Source organism: Hemitrygon akajei, chromosome 31 (assembly GCF_048418815.1).
Source record: "Hemitrygon akajei chromosome 31, sHemAka1.3, whole genome shotgun sequence".
Lineage (NCBI taxonomy): Eukaryota > Metazoa > Chordata > Chondrichthyes > Myliobatiformes > Dasyatidae > Hemitrygon > Hemitrygon akajei.
The window spans coordinates 39,265,801-39,283,946 of NC_133154.1; the positions used below are offsets into that span (position 1 = coordinate 39,265,801).

General features: G+C 43.2%; 1 protein-coding gene across 3 annotated transcripts in view; it reads right to left on the reverse strand.

Annotated features, from left to right (window-relative positions):
* LOC140719245 (ras-related C3 botulinum toxin substrate 1-like) overlaps positions 1-17,734 on the reverse strand; it is a 53,169-nt gene extending 35,435 nt beyond the window's left edge. Inside the window, exon 1 of one of the 3 annotated variants that reach the window (XM_073033721.1) lies at positions 17,653-17,734. In XM_073033721.1, the coding sequence (XP_072889822.1) occupies positions 17,653-17,684 (32 nt within the window). In that variant the 5' untranslated portion in view covers positions 17,685-17,734. Of the gene's footprint in view, positions 1-2,562; positions 2,750-16,642; positions 16,744-17,652 lie in introns of those variants that run through there. The other 2 variants (XM_073033719.1, XM_073033720.1) reach the window with 2 other exon arrangements.
* Positions 17,735-18,146: the final 412 nt, after the last annotated feature.

The following is an 18,146-nucleotide window of genomic DNA, read 5'->3' on the forward strand; positions in this document are numbered from 1 at the left end:
CCATTCTAAAAGTACACCCCTCTATTCTGAGGCTGTGTCCTCTGGTCCTAGACTCTCCCAGCACAGGAAACAATCTTTCCACTTTCACTCTATCGAGGCTTTTCAACATTTGATAGTTACAAATGCTCTTCATATGACAAGCCATTCAATCCTGGAATCATTTTCGTGAACCTCCTTTGAACCCTCTCCAGTTTCAGCACATCCTTTCTTAGATAAGGGGCCCAAAACTGCTCCAAGTGAGGTCTCGCCTGTGCCTTATAAAACCTCAACATTATCTCCGTGCTTTTATATTCTAGTCCTCTCGAAAGGAATGCTAACATCATATTTCCCTTCCTCACCACTGACTCAACCTGCAAATTGACCTTTAGGGAATCCTGCATGAGGATTCCCAAGTCCCTTTGCATCTCAGATTTTTAAATTTTCTCTCCATTTCGAAAATAGTCGACCCTTTTATTTCTTTTACAAAGTGCATGACCATATACTTCCCATCACTGTATTCCTTCTGCCATTACTTTGCCCATTCTCCTAATCTGTATAAGAAGTCCTTCTGTAGCTTCTCTACTTCCTCGAAACTACCTGCCTCTCCACTTACGTTCATATTGTCCGCAACAACAAAGTCATCAATTCTGTCATCCAAGTCATTGACATATAACATTAAAAAAATGTGTTTCCAACACAGACCCCACTAGTCACCGGTAGCCAACCAGAAAAGGCTCCCTTTATTCCCAGTCTTTGCCTCCTGCCAATCAGCCACTGCTTTATCCATGCTAGAATCTTTCCTGTAATACCATGGGCTCATAGTTTTTAAGCAGCCTCATGTGTGGCACCTTGAAAATCCAGTATTGAATATCAACTGATTCTCCTTTGTCTATCTGTCTTGTTATTTCTTCAAAGAATTCTAACAGATTTGTCTGGCAAGATTTTCCCTTAAGGAAACCATGCTGATTCTGACCTATTTTATCATGTGCCTCCAAGTACCCTGAAATCTCATCCTTAACAATCATCTTAACCAATGCAGTCAGACTAACTGGCCTATAATTTCCTTTCTTCTGGCTTTCTCAATTCTGGAAGAGTGGAGTGACATTAGCAGTTTTCCAGTAGTGATTCTTGAAAGACGATAACTGATACCTCCATAATCTTTTCAGCCACCACTTTAAGAACCCTGGGGTGTACACCATCTGGTATAGGTGACTTACCTAGTTTCCCAAGAACCATCTCCCTAGTAATAACGACCACACACTTCTGACCCCTGACATACTGCTAGTGCCTTCCACAGTGAAGACTGATGCAAAATACTTATTCAGTTCTTCTTCCATTTTCTTGTCCCCCATTTCTACCTCTCCAGCATCATTTTGCAGCAGTCTCAGCTCTTTTTTACACTTCATGTATCTGAAGAATTCTTGGAATCCTCTTTAATATTATTGGCTAGCTTACTTTCATGTTCCATCTTTTCCTTCTTTATGATTTTTTAGTTGTCTTCTGTTGGTTTTTAAAAGCTTTGCAATCCTCTTATTTCTCATTTATTATTGCTTTGTTTCTGCCCTCTTTTTGGCTTTTACGTTGGCCTTGACTTCTTTTGTTAACCATGGTTGTGTCCCGCCTTTAGAATACTTCTGCCACTTAGGGATGTATATATCCTGTGTCCTCTGAATTGCTCCCAGAAACTCCAGCCATTGCTGCTCTGCTGTCATCCCTGCCAGTGTTATTTCCCAATCAATTCCTCTCTCATGCTCTGCAATTCCCTTTACTCCACTGTAATACCAATGTATCCGACTTTAGCTTCTCCTTCTCAAATTTCAGGGTGAATTCAATCATATTATGATCACTGTTCCCTCAGGTTCTTTTACCTCAGGCTCCTTGCATGACACCCAATCCAGAAGAGCTGTTCCCCTAGAGGGGTTAACCATGAGCTACTCTATAAGGCCATCTCCCAAGCTTTCTAGAAATTCTTGCTCTTTGGACCCAGCACCAACCAGATTTTCCCAATCTACCTGCATATTGAAATCTTCCATGAATGTTGTAACTTTGCCCTTTTGTCATGCATTGTCCATCTCCCATTGCAATTTGTAGACCACGTCCTCATTATTGTTTGTGGGTCAGTATATCACTCCCATCAGGGAGTGTCACTACTTAATGCCTGTGTTTATAAACCAACTACCTCATTCTTAGCACCATCTCTCTGGTTCCCAACCCTTACCAAATTAGTTTAAACCCTATCGAACAAATTCAGCAAAGCTGCTCACAAGGATTTGGATGCCCTCGGGTTCAGGTATAGCACATCCTTTTTGTACAGGTCATACCTTTCCCAGAAAAGATCCCAGAAATCTGAACCAGCATCTGCAGAATCTCCTGTCCAAGTCCAAGACTGGAAGAGCAGGGCATAACCCAATGATCACCAAGTCTTACAGTAAAAGAGTGGACTTTTGCTCTGTGGAGAGAAGCCCGTTATGCCTACATAAAGCTTTACGCTCAGGAAAAGGATGGAGAGGGGGAATCACATCAGAAAGATGGATATTTTCAGTATTGTAGAAACGTGCAAAAGAGATGACAAGAATTACTCACCCATCCCCCACCACCACGCATTTGATATTTCGCATCATCTTGCTCCAGCTACATACAATTCTCTCAGAAAGATTGCAGAATAAAGATCCAAATTCTCTTTTGTTGATAACGCCCTCAGCACCAACCCTGCTCAAACTGTGAGCTCTGAAAACTCCCGGATATCGGTTTCTACCTCTAGATCTGTTTATAAGAGAATACTGGCCCGCTGTGTTTACATCCTGAGTGGATATGTAGGAAAATTAGATTACGGCTAATTTCACTATCAAATGAGAGAAATGACTAGAAAGGCTTTCAGCATTCTGAAAGCTGTTTGTATAAACATAGAAATAGGTGAGTCATTGTCGTTCAGCTCAGAGTCAGGCCCTTTGGCCCATCCTGTTCATGCCAGTCATCAAGTATCCAGCTCCACTAATCACAGTCACCAGCCCTTGATCCGTAGGTCTTGATGATTCAAATGCTCATCTGCATTCAGTTCTGTTTGCCCCATTACAGGAAGGATGAGGACACTTTGGAAGAGTTTCACCAGGATACTGCCTGGATTAGAGAGCACGTGATGCAAGGAGACACTGGACAGACCTCAGTTGTTTCCTCTGGAGTGCCGGAGAGCTGATGGGAGACCTGAGAGAGGTCTTTAAGGCCATGAGAGCCAAAGGTAGAGTAGACAGCAGGGATCTTCCAGTAAGGAGTCTGTATGTTTTCCCTGTGAGCATGCGGGCTCCCTCCTCGTGCTCCGATTTCCTCCCACGTACCGGCTGGTAGGTTAATTGGTGATTGTAAGTTATCCTGTGATCAGGCTCGGATTAAATCGGGGCATTGCAGGCAGCACGGCTCAAAGGGCCGGAAGGGCTTATTCTGCGTTGTCCTTCAATAAATAAATAAACAAATAAATAATCTGCCAACCCCCACCAAATCAAAATGTCCTACACTAGAGACATGCAGTTAAGGTGAGGGTGTGAATTCATGGGGATGTGTGGGGAATTTTTGTTTCTTTCACACAGAGAGTAGTAGGTCCCTGCAATGCTTTGCCAAGGGTAGATATGGAGGCAAATACGATAAGAGGAGTTCAAGAGGCTGGTGAGTGAGGCACGTGAATAGTGCAGAGAACAGAGGCATGGAGACATTGTGTCATAGAACTGATTGATTGGGTTAGGCATTTCATTGTCACCTTAACTGGTTCATCATGGGCCAAAGGGCCTCTCCCCGTTCCTGTGCTGTGTTCTAATCCAGTTAATTCTGAAATAGAAACATAGAAAACCTACAGCACAATACAGGCCCTTCGGCTCACAAAGTTGTGCTGAACATGTCCCTACCTTAGAAATTACTAGGGTTACCCATAGCCCTCTATTTTTCTGAGCTCCATGTACCTATCCAAAAGTCTCTTAAAAGACCCTATCATATCCACCTCCACCACCATCGTCGGCAGTCCATTCCACACATTCACCACTCCCTGCATAAAAAACTTATCCCTGACATCTCCTCTGTACCTACTCCCAAGTACCTTAAACCTGTGCCCTCTTGTGGCAGCCATTTCAGCCCTGGGAAAAAGCCTCTGACTATCCACATGATCAATGCCTCTCATCATTTTATACACCTCTATCAGGTCACCTCTCATCCTCCGTTGCTCCAAGGAGAAAAGGCCACGTTCACTCAACCTATTCTCAAAAGGCATGCTCCCCAATCCAGGCAACATTCTTGTAAATCTCCTCTGCACCCTTTCTATGGCTTCCACATCCTTCCTGTAGTGAGGCGACCAGAACTGAGCACAGTACTTCAAGTGGGGTCTGACCAGGGTCCTATATAGCTGCAACATTACCTCTTGGCTCCTAAATTCAATTCCACGATTGATGAAGGCCAATACACCGTACGCCTTCTTAACCACAGAGTCAACCTGCGCAGCTGCTTTGAGTGTCCTATGAACTCGGACCCCAAGATCCCTCTGATCCTCCACACTGCCAAGAGTCTTACCATTAATAATATACAGGTTTCCCCCGCTGTCCGAAAGTAGAGCATTCCTATGAAACCTTTCATAAGCCAAAATGTCGTAAAGTGAAGAAGCAATCACCATTAATTTATATGGGAAAAATTTTTGAACGTTCCCAGACCCAAAAAATAACCTACCAAATAACACATAAAACCTAAAATAACACTAACATATAGTAAAAGCAGGGATGATATGATAAATACACAGCCTATATAAAGTAGAAGTAATGCATGTACAGTGTAGTTTCACTTACCGGAATCGGGAAGACAGCGAGCACCACACTGATGATGGTGTGTCAGGCTGAGTCGTCGGAGGTTGGGGTGGTGGGAGGTACAGGAGACTGGTGTGTCATCTCCTTGTCATCTGAATCCGTCAGGGCAGGCAGGTCACTAACATCTACACTTTCTTCTATGTCTGCCTGCCTCGATGTCGAAGGTCCAGGTTTGTCGTCTGCTGTGGCTGATGTGGAAGGCTTGAAATAGGATAGTATGCTTGATTGCTTAGCTTCACGCACTGTTCTATCAAACAGTTCTTATTAAGCACTCAAAACATCCTGCAAACCTGCCTTAAACCTACGTGCCCTTTCAAAATTAAAGTCATACTTTTCTGCAGTCATTGCAGCACTGTCAATCTTAGCGAAAATCTCACACAGGTTCAGTTCCTGGATCACTGCATTCGGTTTCGATCCATATCCTTTCCTTTTGCAATTGCATCAGCTCTTCATCTGTCAGTTCTTCATCATGGGATGCCAAAACCTCTCCAACATCAGCTTCGTCAACTTCCACAAACCCAGCCTCCTTAGCCAAAGTCACTATTGCCGTATTTATTGTTGTTGGTTCGAAGTCTTTAAAATCGTTCACTGCTTTGGGACACAGCTTCCTCCAAACGGCATTTCTCATGGAGAATGTTAGCCTATCGAGAGAATCTCCAAAGTTGGCGATTGCCAATTTCATATTGTGCTCTTTCCAGATCTCTCGCAAAGATGCTTCAGAGTTGCCCTCTCTGTCAATGGCACTTACAATAAAACACATCACATTTTGCGTATAGTAAGCCTTAATTGTGGCTGTTAGGCCTTGGTCACACGGCTGCAGCAACGACGTCGTATTCGGTGGTAAGAACGCAACACGAATGTGACCGCCATATTCGGTAATGCCAGGTGGATGAGCAGCACAATTGTTGACAATCACAAGACGCTTATTGTCGAGGTTATTTTCTCTACAGTATTTTTCAACAAAAGGACTAATGTATCCACTCGTGTACTCAGAAAAAAATCACTTGGGTATTCCAACCATTTGGATGTGAACGGAACACAACGGGAAGTGTTTTCTCATCAATGCCTTTAAGTGCCCTCGGATTTTCTGTATGGTACACTAGTAGAGGCTTAAAGACAGCATCACTAGTGGCATTATTAATAGGCATTAGAGTAAACCTGTCCTTTGATGCCTTAGCCTGCTTTTCTTCTATCGAAATAAATACCTTGCTGGGCATTTTTTTCCAATAAATTGCAGTTTCATCACAGTTAAACACTTGCTTATATGAATAACCACCTTCCATAATTATTTTCGTCAGTTCTTCTGGGAACTTTTTGGCAGCTTCAGTATCAGCCGAAGCACTCTCTCCAGTAAACATTCAGCTATGAAGCTGCCCTCGCCTCAAAAACCGATCATACCACCCATGACTACCTTTAAATTCCACTTTCGCCACACTTTCATCACCATCGTCCACTGCTTTCTGTTTCAGCTTATTAAAAAGACTGACTGATTTCAGATTCAGATTCAGTTTATTGTCATTTAGAAACCACAAATGCAATGCAGTTAAAAAATGAGACAACGCTCCTCCAGAATGATATCACAAAAGCATATGACAAAACAGACTACACCAGAAAATCCACGTAATGTTTGGCAATCCCCAATCCAGAGTCTGGAGAGGCTGCTGCGTACTAATATCACGCTACCGTCTTAGTGTGTTCCCCGGAAAGGAGCTCCAAATCCACCAGACAAAAACAAGACCAAAAATAAAGCTACAAGACCTGCACAAAACCACACAGTTACAACATATAGTTACAACAGTGCAAACAATAGCATAATTGATAAAAACAAACCATGGGCACAGTAAAAATAGTCCAAAGATGTTAAAGGTTCAAAAGAAATCACCACACAGTTTCCACAAGTCCTCAGGGTCCCAATTGACTCGTCATCCTACGCCAGCGGCGGAAGTGAATACTCCCACTATGGACTTCCATGGCGCCACCTGACTCAGCCTCGCAGACACAGCACACAATGAAAGCTCCATCGAAACCAGCCTCGCAGACGCAGCACACACCGAAAGTGACCTGACCGCAGCGGACTCCGAGTCCGTCGAACCTCTGAGCCTCCGACCATCCCCTCCGGCACAGCTTCTCCGAGCAGCATCCTCTGCTGAGCATATTAAAACGCCAATGGCCATCGGCAACGCGACCCCAAGGACTGGGGACCTGTTCTTCCCAGCAGAGTCCCAGACCTCACAGCAGCAGCAGCAATGAAGAAAGTTTTCCTGGAGATTTCCCGATGTTCCTCTGTGCTCCCACGTCCGTTTTCAATCAATTATGATTGCGCATGGCACCCCACTTCACAAATAACAGATAATCAGCTCCAGAGTGGCCGCTGCAAGCTACATCGCGCCGCCATCTTGGAAATTTCTCCTAAAGTATAAGATAACAACGGAACACCACGCTTTGTACACCCATCAATCCACTTAAGCAAAAGCCCTTCCATTTTATCCATTACTGGATGCCGACTAAACGAGACCACTTTGCTACTAGCAGAACTAACAATAACATCGGTAGTTTTCAAGATTCTTTCTCTTTGTGTGTAAATAGTGCGAATGGTAGGCGCAGGCAAGTTCAATGCAGCACAGTGTCCTTATTTAGTTCACCACGATCGAAACCCTTAATTACGTCCAGTTTTACACTAAGTGTAACACCCTTACGAGCTCTCTAGGCTTTTCTGATACCTTGGGACACATCTTGTTAACAGATGCACAAAATAAATCGAGATAAAGCACAGATGCTCACAGACACGTGTTTAAGCTATGGCCGCTTGATGTTGAGTGTAGTTCCCGGGTGAGGAGCTTGGCGGTGCTGCTCGAGGTGCGCGTTGCCTTTCTTCGTAAAAGCAAAAATCCTCTTCAGTTAGCGAAAACAGGGTACTAATGTAGGTCCTTCGTAAAAACGAAGAGGTGTAAAGCGAACTTTCATAAAGTGGGGGACACCAGTATTCTGCCATCACACCTATCAAAATGAACCACCTCACACTTATCTGGGTTGAACTCCATCTGCCACTTCTCAGCCCAGTTTTTCATCCTATCAATGTCCCGTTGTAACCTCTGACAGCCATCCACACTATCCACAACACCCCCAACCTTTGTGTCATCAGCAAATTTACTAACCCCTCCCTCCACTTCCTCATCCAGGTCATTTATAAAAATCACGAAGAGTAAGGGTCCCAGAACAGATCCCTGAGGATCATATGTTCTTGGTGTCTCTGGTTCCAATACACCCACAGGCAGTGATTCCAGATTCCAACCACTCTGGCTGAAATTCATTCTTATATCACATCCTCTATTCACTGATTCTGGAGTCTACAAATCTTTGCAGATCCACTGGGGAATTCTTCAAACCTCTGAGTCCAAGTCTGCCGGAGACCAAAGGCCAAAGACAGGGCTGCCCCCGTCCGCTGGGGCTGGAGGGCTGTGTGTGTGGCTGGGTCGAGGGGAGAATGGGGTTTGGTTCAGTGTGATTGAGTTGTTGCTTGGTATGTTCTCTTCTGTTGTGTTCTGTGTTGTTCTCTCCAGCACGGTGCTCATGCTGTGTTGGTGTCTGAGTATGTGGCGACACTTGCAGGCTGCCCCCAAAATACCCCCAAGTGTGTTGGTTGTTAATGCAAACAACACATTTCACTCTGTGTTTTGATGCTCACATGATGAATAAAATTTAATCTTTAAACTTGAATCCTACCCCTCATCTTAAGTGTCTGCCCTCTGATGACAGATAATGCCACTGTGGAGTAAGTTTAAAATCTTTCTTTTAAAGATACAGCTTGGAACAGGCCCTTCCCGCCCAATGAGCCACAGCCCCCAACTTAACCTTAGTCTAATCACAGGACAATATCACAATGACTAATTAACCTACTAACTGGTACGTCGTCGGACTCTGGGATGAAACTGGAGCAGCCGGAGAAAACCATGTGGTCGTGAGGAGAACTGTTGTGTATTTAATAGTTCAGATATATGCGAGTAATCGTGTATATATATATTGTTCAATTAAGCATTTTTGTTCATTTAAGATAATTAATTAAGGGCTATATGTAAAATTTTGTGAATTGCATGCATCATTACCTTACCACATGATACGACCATACTTTGCTTAAACACAGTCAGACTCGTGTTCCCAGACTCCGGAGTCTTCCTTTGAATTAGAGTAATGTTTTGAAGTTACAAATCATAACGTCTGCCACAAGGTATTTTTAAAATGAACCGAGATGGCTATCGACCTGGTGAAGCACATGAAGACCTTCAAAATAAAAACAATGCGGCAAGGATCAGTCGGATTGAAATAGAAACAGCCCAGCACGTGCACAGACTATCAAGTTTTTAAAAAATGTAAGATGCAATTGAGATTTTAATAAAAAGTCAGGAAACAGAAGAATGAGAACTGAATGATAATAATCATAAAAAAATCAGAAATAGCTGGCTACATCAGAAAGATTGACATGTTTGATTCTACAATGGGTAATTGGCTTACGTGTACTGAGCTAATTCAACAGAATTTTGAAGCAAATGAAATAGCCAATGAAAAACGAGTACCAATTTTGGGTTTAAAGGCATATAGTTTACTTTGGCTTTTGACTGCTCCATCCAAACCAGCCAAAATGAACTTTCATGCTATTGTAAAAGTAATGCAGAAACACTTAGAACCAAAGCCATTGTTGATTGCAGAATGCTTTAGGTTTCATAATCAGAATCTAAAGGAAGGTGAGTCAATTTCAACGCAAGTGACAGAATTGAAGAGATTCTCTGAGCGTTGTCAGTTCGACAATGGGCTGCATGATGCACTGAAAGATCTTTTAGTTTCTGGAATCTTTAAAGAAAGCATTGAAAAAAACAGCTCCCAACTGATGCACAACCTACATTCAAAAGAGCAGTTGAAATAGCTGTTTGAATGGATACCTCAGACAGAGATGCAATTGATGTGCAGTCGGGAATGAAAGTGAGCATGAACAGAATTATAACGTCCAAACAGACACCAGCCCGGCCAAACAAATAGTGTTACTGTTGTGGCAGGAGCTCACATACACCAAGCAAATGCAGATTTAAAAGAAAACTTGCAGAAAATGCAATGAAGTAGGACACATACAAAGAGCATGTTGGGCAGACAAACATAAATGGACTGATCAGAGAAGAGAAAAAAAGATAAAAAATCAAGTTGCAGTTTCAAAAAGAAATTGCACAATATTGATGAAAAAACTGATAATGATGAGAGTGACACAGGACTGCATAGCCTTGAGATTCACAGTGTAAAAACTAACAAGAGAAAGCAATATGGCTTACACCAGAAGTGATTGACAAATTAATTAAAATGGAATTGGACGCAGGTTCGGCTGTTTCAGTTATTCCACAAAATGAGTTTGAATAGCATTTCAAAGATAGTAAACTGAAGCCAGCAGATATCCAATTAAGGACATAATCTGGAGAAAAGATAACTTCTGTGGGAATGACATCCATAACAGTGAAATACAACAACTGACAAGCCATACTGGGCTTGCACATGGTAAAAACAGAAGGACCAGCATTATGGAGTCACTATGCTGAGAGAACGACAATTTGATTGGAGATCCATCCACCATTTGTTCCCCACATCACCTACGATAAAGTTAACTGAAAGCAAATTACGAAAGGTGCCACAACTGCCTCCATGCCAAACACCATGAATCATTGCCCAGCAGGGGACAAACAGGTGTTGGTGCCAACCACTGTGTCTCTGTTTAGAAAGCATATTGGGCCAAGGAAGGGCCAGGCTACTCAGAGGAAGTGTGAAAGTGAAGAGAGTAGTGCTCTGACTACAACAGTTTTTATAGGCACTATATCTGAGAAAGCTTCAAATATGTTAATCAGGCAGTTACTTCTAAAATGTGGCTTGTTTTTAAGCTGGAAGAGAGTTTGAGGAGCTTCAGGAAAGTTGCAAACATTTGGCTCTTGTGAGTATAAAGAACCAGAATCTGCTCTGTGTGCATTAAGGTTTTTGCATGAACTTCAAGTGCGGGACAAAAAGCTGCTGGTAAAAGTAAATACAAAGAGAAAAGCCCAGCTGGATGAATGGAAGGTGTCATGACCTCAGCCCCCCTCCTTTGTGAGAATCGCAAGAGAGAGAGAGAGCCTTACGGTTTGGAATGTGGGCTGGTCGCTCAACAAGACAAAAGCCTCGGACATAGCCATTGTCTTGGGAGACACCTTTGTGGGATAAGGAACTGGCCTACGTGCAAAATCTCAGGGCAATGTGAGATGGGTGATGGGGGAAGGATTGTCTCGCCCCCCCCCACGCTGATGAACATCTACAACCCTGCCAGTCCAGATAAAAGGTGGGCTGCCGAGGTGGGGCGCCAGAGACGCACCAGAAGACACTCTAGAGATCCTGTGACAGCGTTTTGATAGCAACAGCCGGTGGTGGGGTTCGTGTGTGTCTTTTCCCTGCCTGGGATTGGCGACCCCACAGCGGAAGAACGGCTTAGCTACAGGGGAGGCCACCGATGAGCGTTCATTCCCCCAACGAGGCTCCGACAAACCGAACTCCTACAGGTTGGAAAACCTGTCGGGTAACTGTTTCATTCAATTCTCTGTCTCTCTTTCTAACAAAAGTGCACCAACGCGACACCACAACGACGGCAGCTAGTGGAACTGCAGTGACCGCAAAAGACTTTTAGATATCCAGTAAACAATATATATCTACATTACCCCTAGACAACGATAGAGCTTATTTCTGATTGATTATTACTACACCTGTGCTTTAGATTGAGTTGTGACAACGTATATGGTCTGAATGTTTTGTATTAACCATACGTTTGTGCCCCTTTATAAATAAAAACGTTTGAAAATAGTAGCATCAGGCTTCAGCGGACCTATCTATCTTTGCTGAGAAGTCACCTGGTTACTGGGGAACGTAACAAAGGCCAAAAAGAAAGGAGTCAATGGAGATACGGATACAGAGAATTCGTTAGATGTTGTGGAGGAGGAAGCGAAAAGGAGAGACCAGATTGTAAAAGCAGCAATAGAAGAATTAATAAGGGAATACTCCAGTGGACTAAACCAAGATCAAGATACACAAACTAGAAGAAGAAAATGGAGAGAAGAGATAGAGAGAAAGCATGTGAAAGAGAAAGAGAATGGTGTGAAAGAGAGAAGGATCTGGGGAAAGAAAAAGAAAGGGATTGAAGTAGATGCACAGAGAGAAAAGGACAAGAAAGGTGTCCAGAGCTGTCAGAACCACTTCCTGTAATCCCAGAGTCAACTCCTTCAATACCATGGAGGAGGCCTCAGAGCCTGAGATTGTTTTCACAGCTGAATCACTTCCCTTGCCAGGAAAGACATTATCCTACAAGAGTAAGAAATCCTCCGCAGTGATTAAATCTTTAGGCCTGAACTTAAAATTTACTGTCCGTATAGAGAAGTTGTATTATATAATATTATGTGTATCTTGTTGAGATGCATTTCCTATTGAGTTGTAGTTTATAGCTGAGCAGGGAGGAGAGTTGTGTATTTAATATTTCAGTAATATTTGAGTAATCTTATATACATATTGTTTGATTAAACTCCTGTTTGTTTAAATAATTAATCATTAAAAATACATGAATTGCACATGTTATCACGCTACCACGCTTAAAGCGCAATGTGGAAACTCCTTGCAGAAGGCACCAGAATGAATGCCCTCTGGTGATCGATAACTCCATTACAAACAGTTTCTAGTTTTGTATTCTGTCTATGCTCCTCATAGAACGCAGATGGCTATTTCAAGAGCGAAGAGACAATTTTGAACGAGTTTGGAGGTGATACCAGATGTATGGCACCTCTGGTGAGGTCTGCAAGACATTACTTCCTGCAAAGTGAAACTCAATAGCGTGAATGGCAGCAATGCTTCACTACCAGATGAACTCAATGCCTTCTGTGCACACTTTGAAAGGGAGAACACAATTACAGCTGTGATGATCCCTGCTGCACCTGATGACCCTGTGATCTCCATCTCAGAGGCTAATGTTAGACCGTCTTTAAAGAGGGTGAACCCTCGCAAGGCGGAAGGCCCTGATGGAGTATCTGGTAAGGTTCTGAAAACTTGTGCCAACCATCTGGCAGGAGTATTCAAAGGCATTTTCAACCTCTCACAGCTCTGGGTGGAAGTTCCCTCTTGCTTCAAAAAGGCAACAATTATACCAGCGCCTAAGAAGAATAATGTGAGCTGCCTTAATGACTATCGCCTGGTAGCACTCATATTGACAGTGATGAAATGCTTTGAGAGGTTGGTCATGACTAGACTGAACTCCTGCCTCAGCAAGGACCTGGACCCATTGCAATTTGCCTATCGCCACAATAGGTCAATAGCAGACGCACTCTCAATGGCTCTCCACATGGCTTTAGACCACCTAAATAACACAAACACCTACGTCAGGATGATGTTCATTGACTATAGCTCAGCATTTAATACCATCATTCCCACAATTCTGATTGAGAAATTGCAGAACCTGGGCCTCTGTACCTCTCTCTGCAATTGGATCCTCAACTTCCTAATCGGAAGACCACAGTCTGTGCGGATTGGTGATAACATATCTTCTCGCTGACGCTCAACACTGGCACATCTCAGGGGTGTGTGCTTAGCCCACTGCTCTACTCACTGTATACACATGACTGTGTGGCTAGGCATAGCTCAAATATCATCTATAAATTTACTGATGATTCAACCACTGTTGGTAGAATCTCAGGTGGTGACGACAGGACATACAGGAGTGAGATATGCCAACTAGTGGAATGGTGCCGCAGCAACAACCTGGCACTCACATCAGTAAGACGAGAGAGCTGATTGTGGACTTCAGGAAGGGTAAGACGAAGGAACACATACCAATCCTCATAGAGGGATCAGAAGTGGAGAGAGTGAGCAGCTTCAAGATCCTCGGTGTCAAGATCTCTGAGGATCTAACCCGGTCCCATCATATTGATGTAGACATAAAGAAGGCAAGACAGCGGCTATACTTCATTAGGAGTCTGAAGAGATTTGGCATGTCAACAAATACACTCAAAAACTTATATAGTTGTACTGTGGAGAGCATTCTGACAGGCTGCATCACTGGCTGACATGGAGGGGCTACTGCACAGGACTGAAAGAAGCTGCAGAAGGTTGTAAATCTAGTCAGCTCCATCTTGGGTACTAGCCTACAAAGTACTCAGGACATCTTTAGGGAGCGGTGTCTCAGAAAGGCAGCGTCCATTATTAAGGACCTCCAGCACCCAGGGCATACCCTTTTCTCACTATTACCATCAGGTAGGAGGTACAGAAGCCTGATGGCACACACTCAGCGAATCAGGAACAGCTTCTTCCCCTCTGCCATCATATTCCTAAATGGACATTGAAGCTTTGGACACTACCTCACTTTTTAAAATATACAGTATTTCTGTTTTTGCACATTTTAAAAAATCTATTTAATATACGTAATTGATTCACTTGTTTATTTACTATTATGTTTAATTTAATTTATTATTATTATTTTCTCTGCAGAATTATGCATTGCATTGAACTGCTGCTGCTAAGTTACAAATTTCACGTCACATGCCGGTGAAAATGAACCTGATTCTGATTCTGATTCCTCATTTTGTACATCTTTATCAGGTTACTGTCAACTTGCTCCGCTGCAGAGACAGACTCTGCCCTTCCAGTTTCTCTCAAGAACACAACAACTTTTAATATTGAACTTTGTGTCAGGCTTTGAGCTCTACTTCAATGGGTATTAATCTTGCTGACATTCAAAGGTCCTGGGTTAAAATTCTGGCCCCGGTGCTAGAGAGGACACAATGAGGCAGACACTTCACTGCACTACTGAGGGAGTGTTGTCCTGCTATGTCAATGCTGTGACAATCAATGTCCTGGTGGAGACCAGATCAAGGAGGTAGACCCCCTCGTGTCTGTAGAATGATCTGTAAAACCTGAAACAACACATTTCACTGTATGTTTTGATGTACATGTGACAAGTAGAACTAATCTTTATAATCTTCATAAATATTTGAACAACTAAAGGGTAATGGGGCAGTACGGAAGAAGAGATAAGGCCAGCAAAGTAAATGGTAGGAGTGGGGGTTAAACTGTGGCACAGATCTCTCAGGACAACTAAGGTGATGCAAGCATCTCAACACAAGATTTCTCAAGAAAAACGATTGTATACTGAGATGTGTTGTTTGCATCAAGTCAAGTCAGGGAGGATTGTGTGGGGTGCAAGTGTGGCAATGCTTCTGGCACCATATAACTATGAAACCTACAAACCTACATAACTTACATCGCATGCCCATAACTTACTCACCCTGACACGTATGTCCTTGGACCTGTGGGAGGAAACTGGAGCATCTGAAGGAAACCCACTTGGTCAAAGGAGTAGGTACAAACTCCTTAGACAGTGGCAGGACTTGAAACACCATCAGTAACCGCTGGGGCTGTAATAGCATTGTGCCATCTGCTACGCTATAGTGCTGCCCACGGTCAATTTGGTCAACTTGTGTCAAAACATTCACAAGAAAGGAGCAGAGAGTAATGGTCCTGTGATAGATGGGAAATCACCACAGACCAACACCACAAACATCAAAGGAAAAGTTAACATAAATTCCATTTCATTTGAAATGTTTGGACAAATAACATGCTTCAAGAATATGATGCTCCACATCAATTCTTTTTGAATACACAACTGACAACATTATCTGCAGCTGACACCACAATTCCAGACAGGGTGAGTGCAAAGGTTCGTACATACGAGTTCTGCAGTGGTCTGGCAGATGAGCTTTCAGTTAAAACAAAATGTCTCTCCAGAATTTATTGTGGTGATGCCAGCATCTATTGTCCATCCCTTAATCACTCCTGAAATGCGAATACCTGTGGGCCACCACAGTGCTGGGTCTGGAGCCTCTTACAGACCAGACTAGGTTAGAGAGGCAGATTTCTGTCCCGGAATCACATCTGTTACCAGGTGGGATTTTACATCAACCTAGGAGTTTCATGATCACCACTGACAATTGAGGATTAGTCCGAGGTGAATAATTATTAATAAAGCAGAATGGAAACAGGCCATTTGGCCCATGATGCCAGATTAAACTAATCTCTTCTGCGTGAATATGATCCATTTCCTGTCTATTTAAAATTCTCTTGAACACCAGCATGGTGTCTACTTGCAGCAGCACTCCTGCAGGTGTGTTCCATGTGGATGTCAGCTTTGCATTCGAGAAATCATTTGATCATTTGAAATTAAGTTTCCAGTTTCTATAGTGCATAGAAGATTGAAAGGGTAAAGGGTGGAAGAAGAGGAATTTGATAAGAGAGAACAGTGGACAACAGAAGGAGGAGGCCGCCAGACAGCGGTGATGGGTAAGAGGAGGGGTATGAAGGGAATCAGAACGGAGAATGAGAAAACAGGGGAGAAATTACCAGAAGTTAGAGAAATCGATGTCAGATTGGAAGCCACCCAGAGAGAGTATTGCTCCTCCATCCTGTGAGTGGCCTCATTGTGGCAGTAGAGGAGGCTGTGGGAATGGAAGTTGAATTGAAGTGGGTGGCCACTGGGAAATCTCGCCTGTTGTGGAAGACAGAGAGAAGGTGCTGAGCGAAGCGGTCCCTCGATCTGCACCAGGGCTCACCGATGCAGACGAGGCCACACTGGGAGCTCCGGGTACAGTGACACAGCTGGAAGAGGAAGTACATTAAATGTTCGTCAGGCAGGCTCCAAGATATGCACACTGACTCTCTGCGGTTTCCAGATTTGGCAATGCAAATACAAAACAGGAAGGTGTTCAGTGGCACAAACAAATATGACAACATCTACTTACCTTGCTCTCTGAAAGCCCAAGCTGAAATGTTTGTAACACAATGCTTTGAGGTGAAAATTTACAGTCTGGTAGTAAAATGTCTCAGTCATTATCACTGAACTGTAGAGTTAAACATTTCCATTTCCTCCTCTTACCATGTGGATGACACCAGCAAGACCAGCATAAAACAAAGAACAAGCACAGCACAGTGTAGTCCCTTTGGCCCACAATGTTGTGCCGAACTATAAGATTAATCTAATATTTCTCTCCCACAAAGCCTTCCAGTTTTCTTTCATCATGTGCCTAATAGTCTCTTGAATATCCCCAATGTACCTGCTTCTACCATCATCCACAACATTGCATTCCATGCAGTTACACCTCTGAGTCAAAAGCCTACCTTTAAAATCCCCACCTATTGTCTTTTAATCGCCTTAGAAGTATTTGTTATTGCCCCTCTGGATAAAGGTCCATTCTATCTCTGTCACCTATCATCTTGTACAATTCTATCAGCGTGCCTCCCATCTTCCTTCACTCACCTTAAGACATGTTCTGTAATCTTGGCAAATCTCCTCTGCACCCTCTCTAAAGCTTTACATCCTTCCCTATAATGAGGCGACCAGAACTGAACACAACGTTCAGAGTTTTGTAGAGCTGCAACGTTACCTTGTGGCTCTTGAACTCAATCTCCTGACTAATGAAGGATCCTGACTAATTCATGGTCCGGACCCCAAGATCCATCCGTACCTCCACACTGCCGAAACTCCTGCCATTAAACTTGTATTCTGCCTTCAAGTTTGAACTTCCAAAGTGAATCAATTCACACTTTTCTAGATCGAACTCCATCTTCCTCTTCTCAGCTCTGTTGACGTCCTGTTGTAACTTACAACAACTTTCCACACTATACATAATATCACCAACCTTTGTGTCATCTCCAAACTTACTAACTCATTCTTCATCCAAGCCAATTATAAAAATCACAAGAAAACAGAGATCCCAGAATAGATCCTTGTGGAACAGCACTGAGCACTGACCTCCAGGTAGAATATGTTCCCTCTACTACCATTCTCTGCCTTCTGTGAGCAAACCAATTCCGAATCCATGCAGCCAAGTTTCCCTCCATCCCATGCTTCCTAACTTTCTGAATGAGACTAACACAAGGAACCCCTGGATTGTTGTAAAATTCCATCTGGGTGATTCCGGGAAGGAAATCTGCCCGTTTCACCCAGTCTGGTCTCTAAGTAACTCCAGACGTGGCACTATGGTGGCTCACTGGAGTGAAAGGGGATGGACAATAAACGCTGGCATCCAGTGAATAATTTTTAAACTAAAAGTTCATCTGCCAGCCTACGTGCATCATGTGTGAATGAATCTGTACCCTTACACTGAATGGAGTCATTGTGTCAGTTGTAGACAATGTTGTCATTTGTATGGAATGTGAATTTGAAAAGAATTTGTGTGAAGTGTCACATTCTTGAAGCATAGTTACTGCACCCAAATAGTTCAAATGAAAGGGAACTTATGCCAG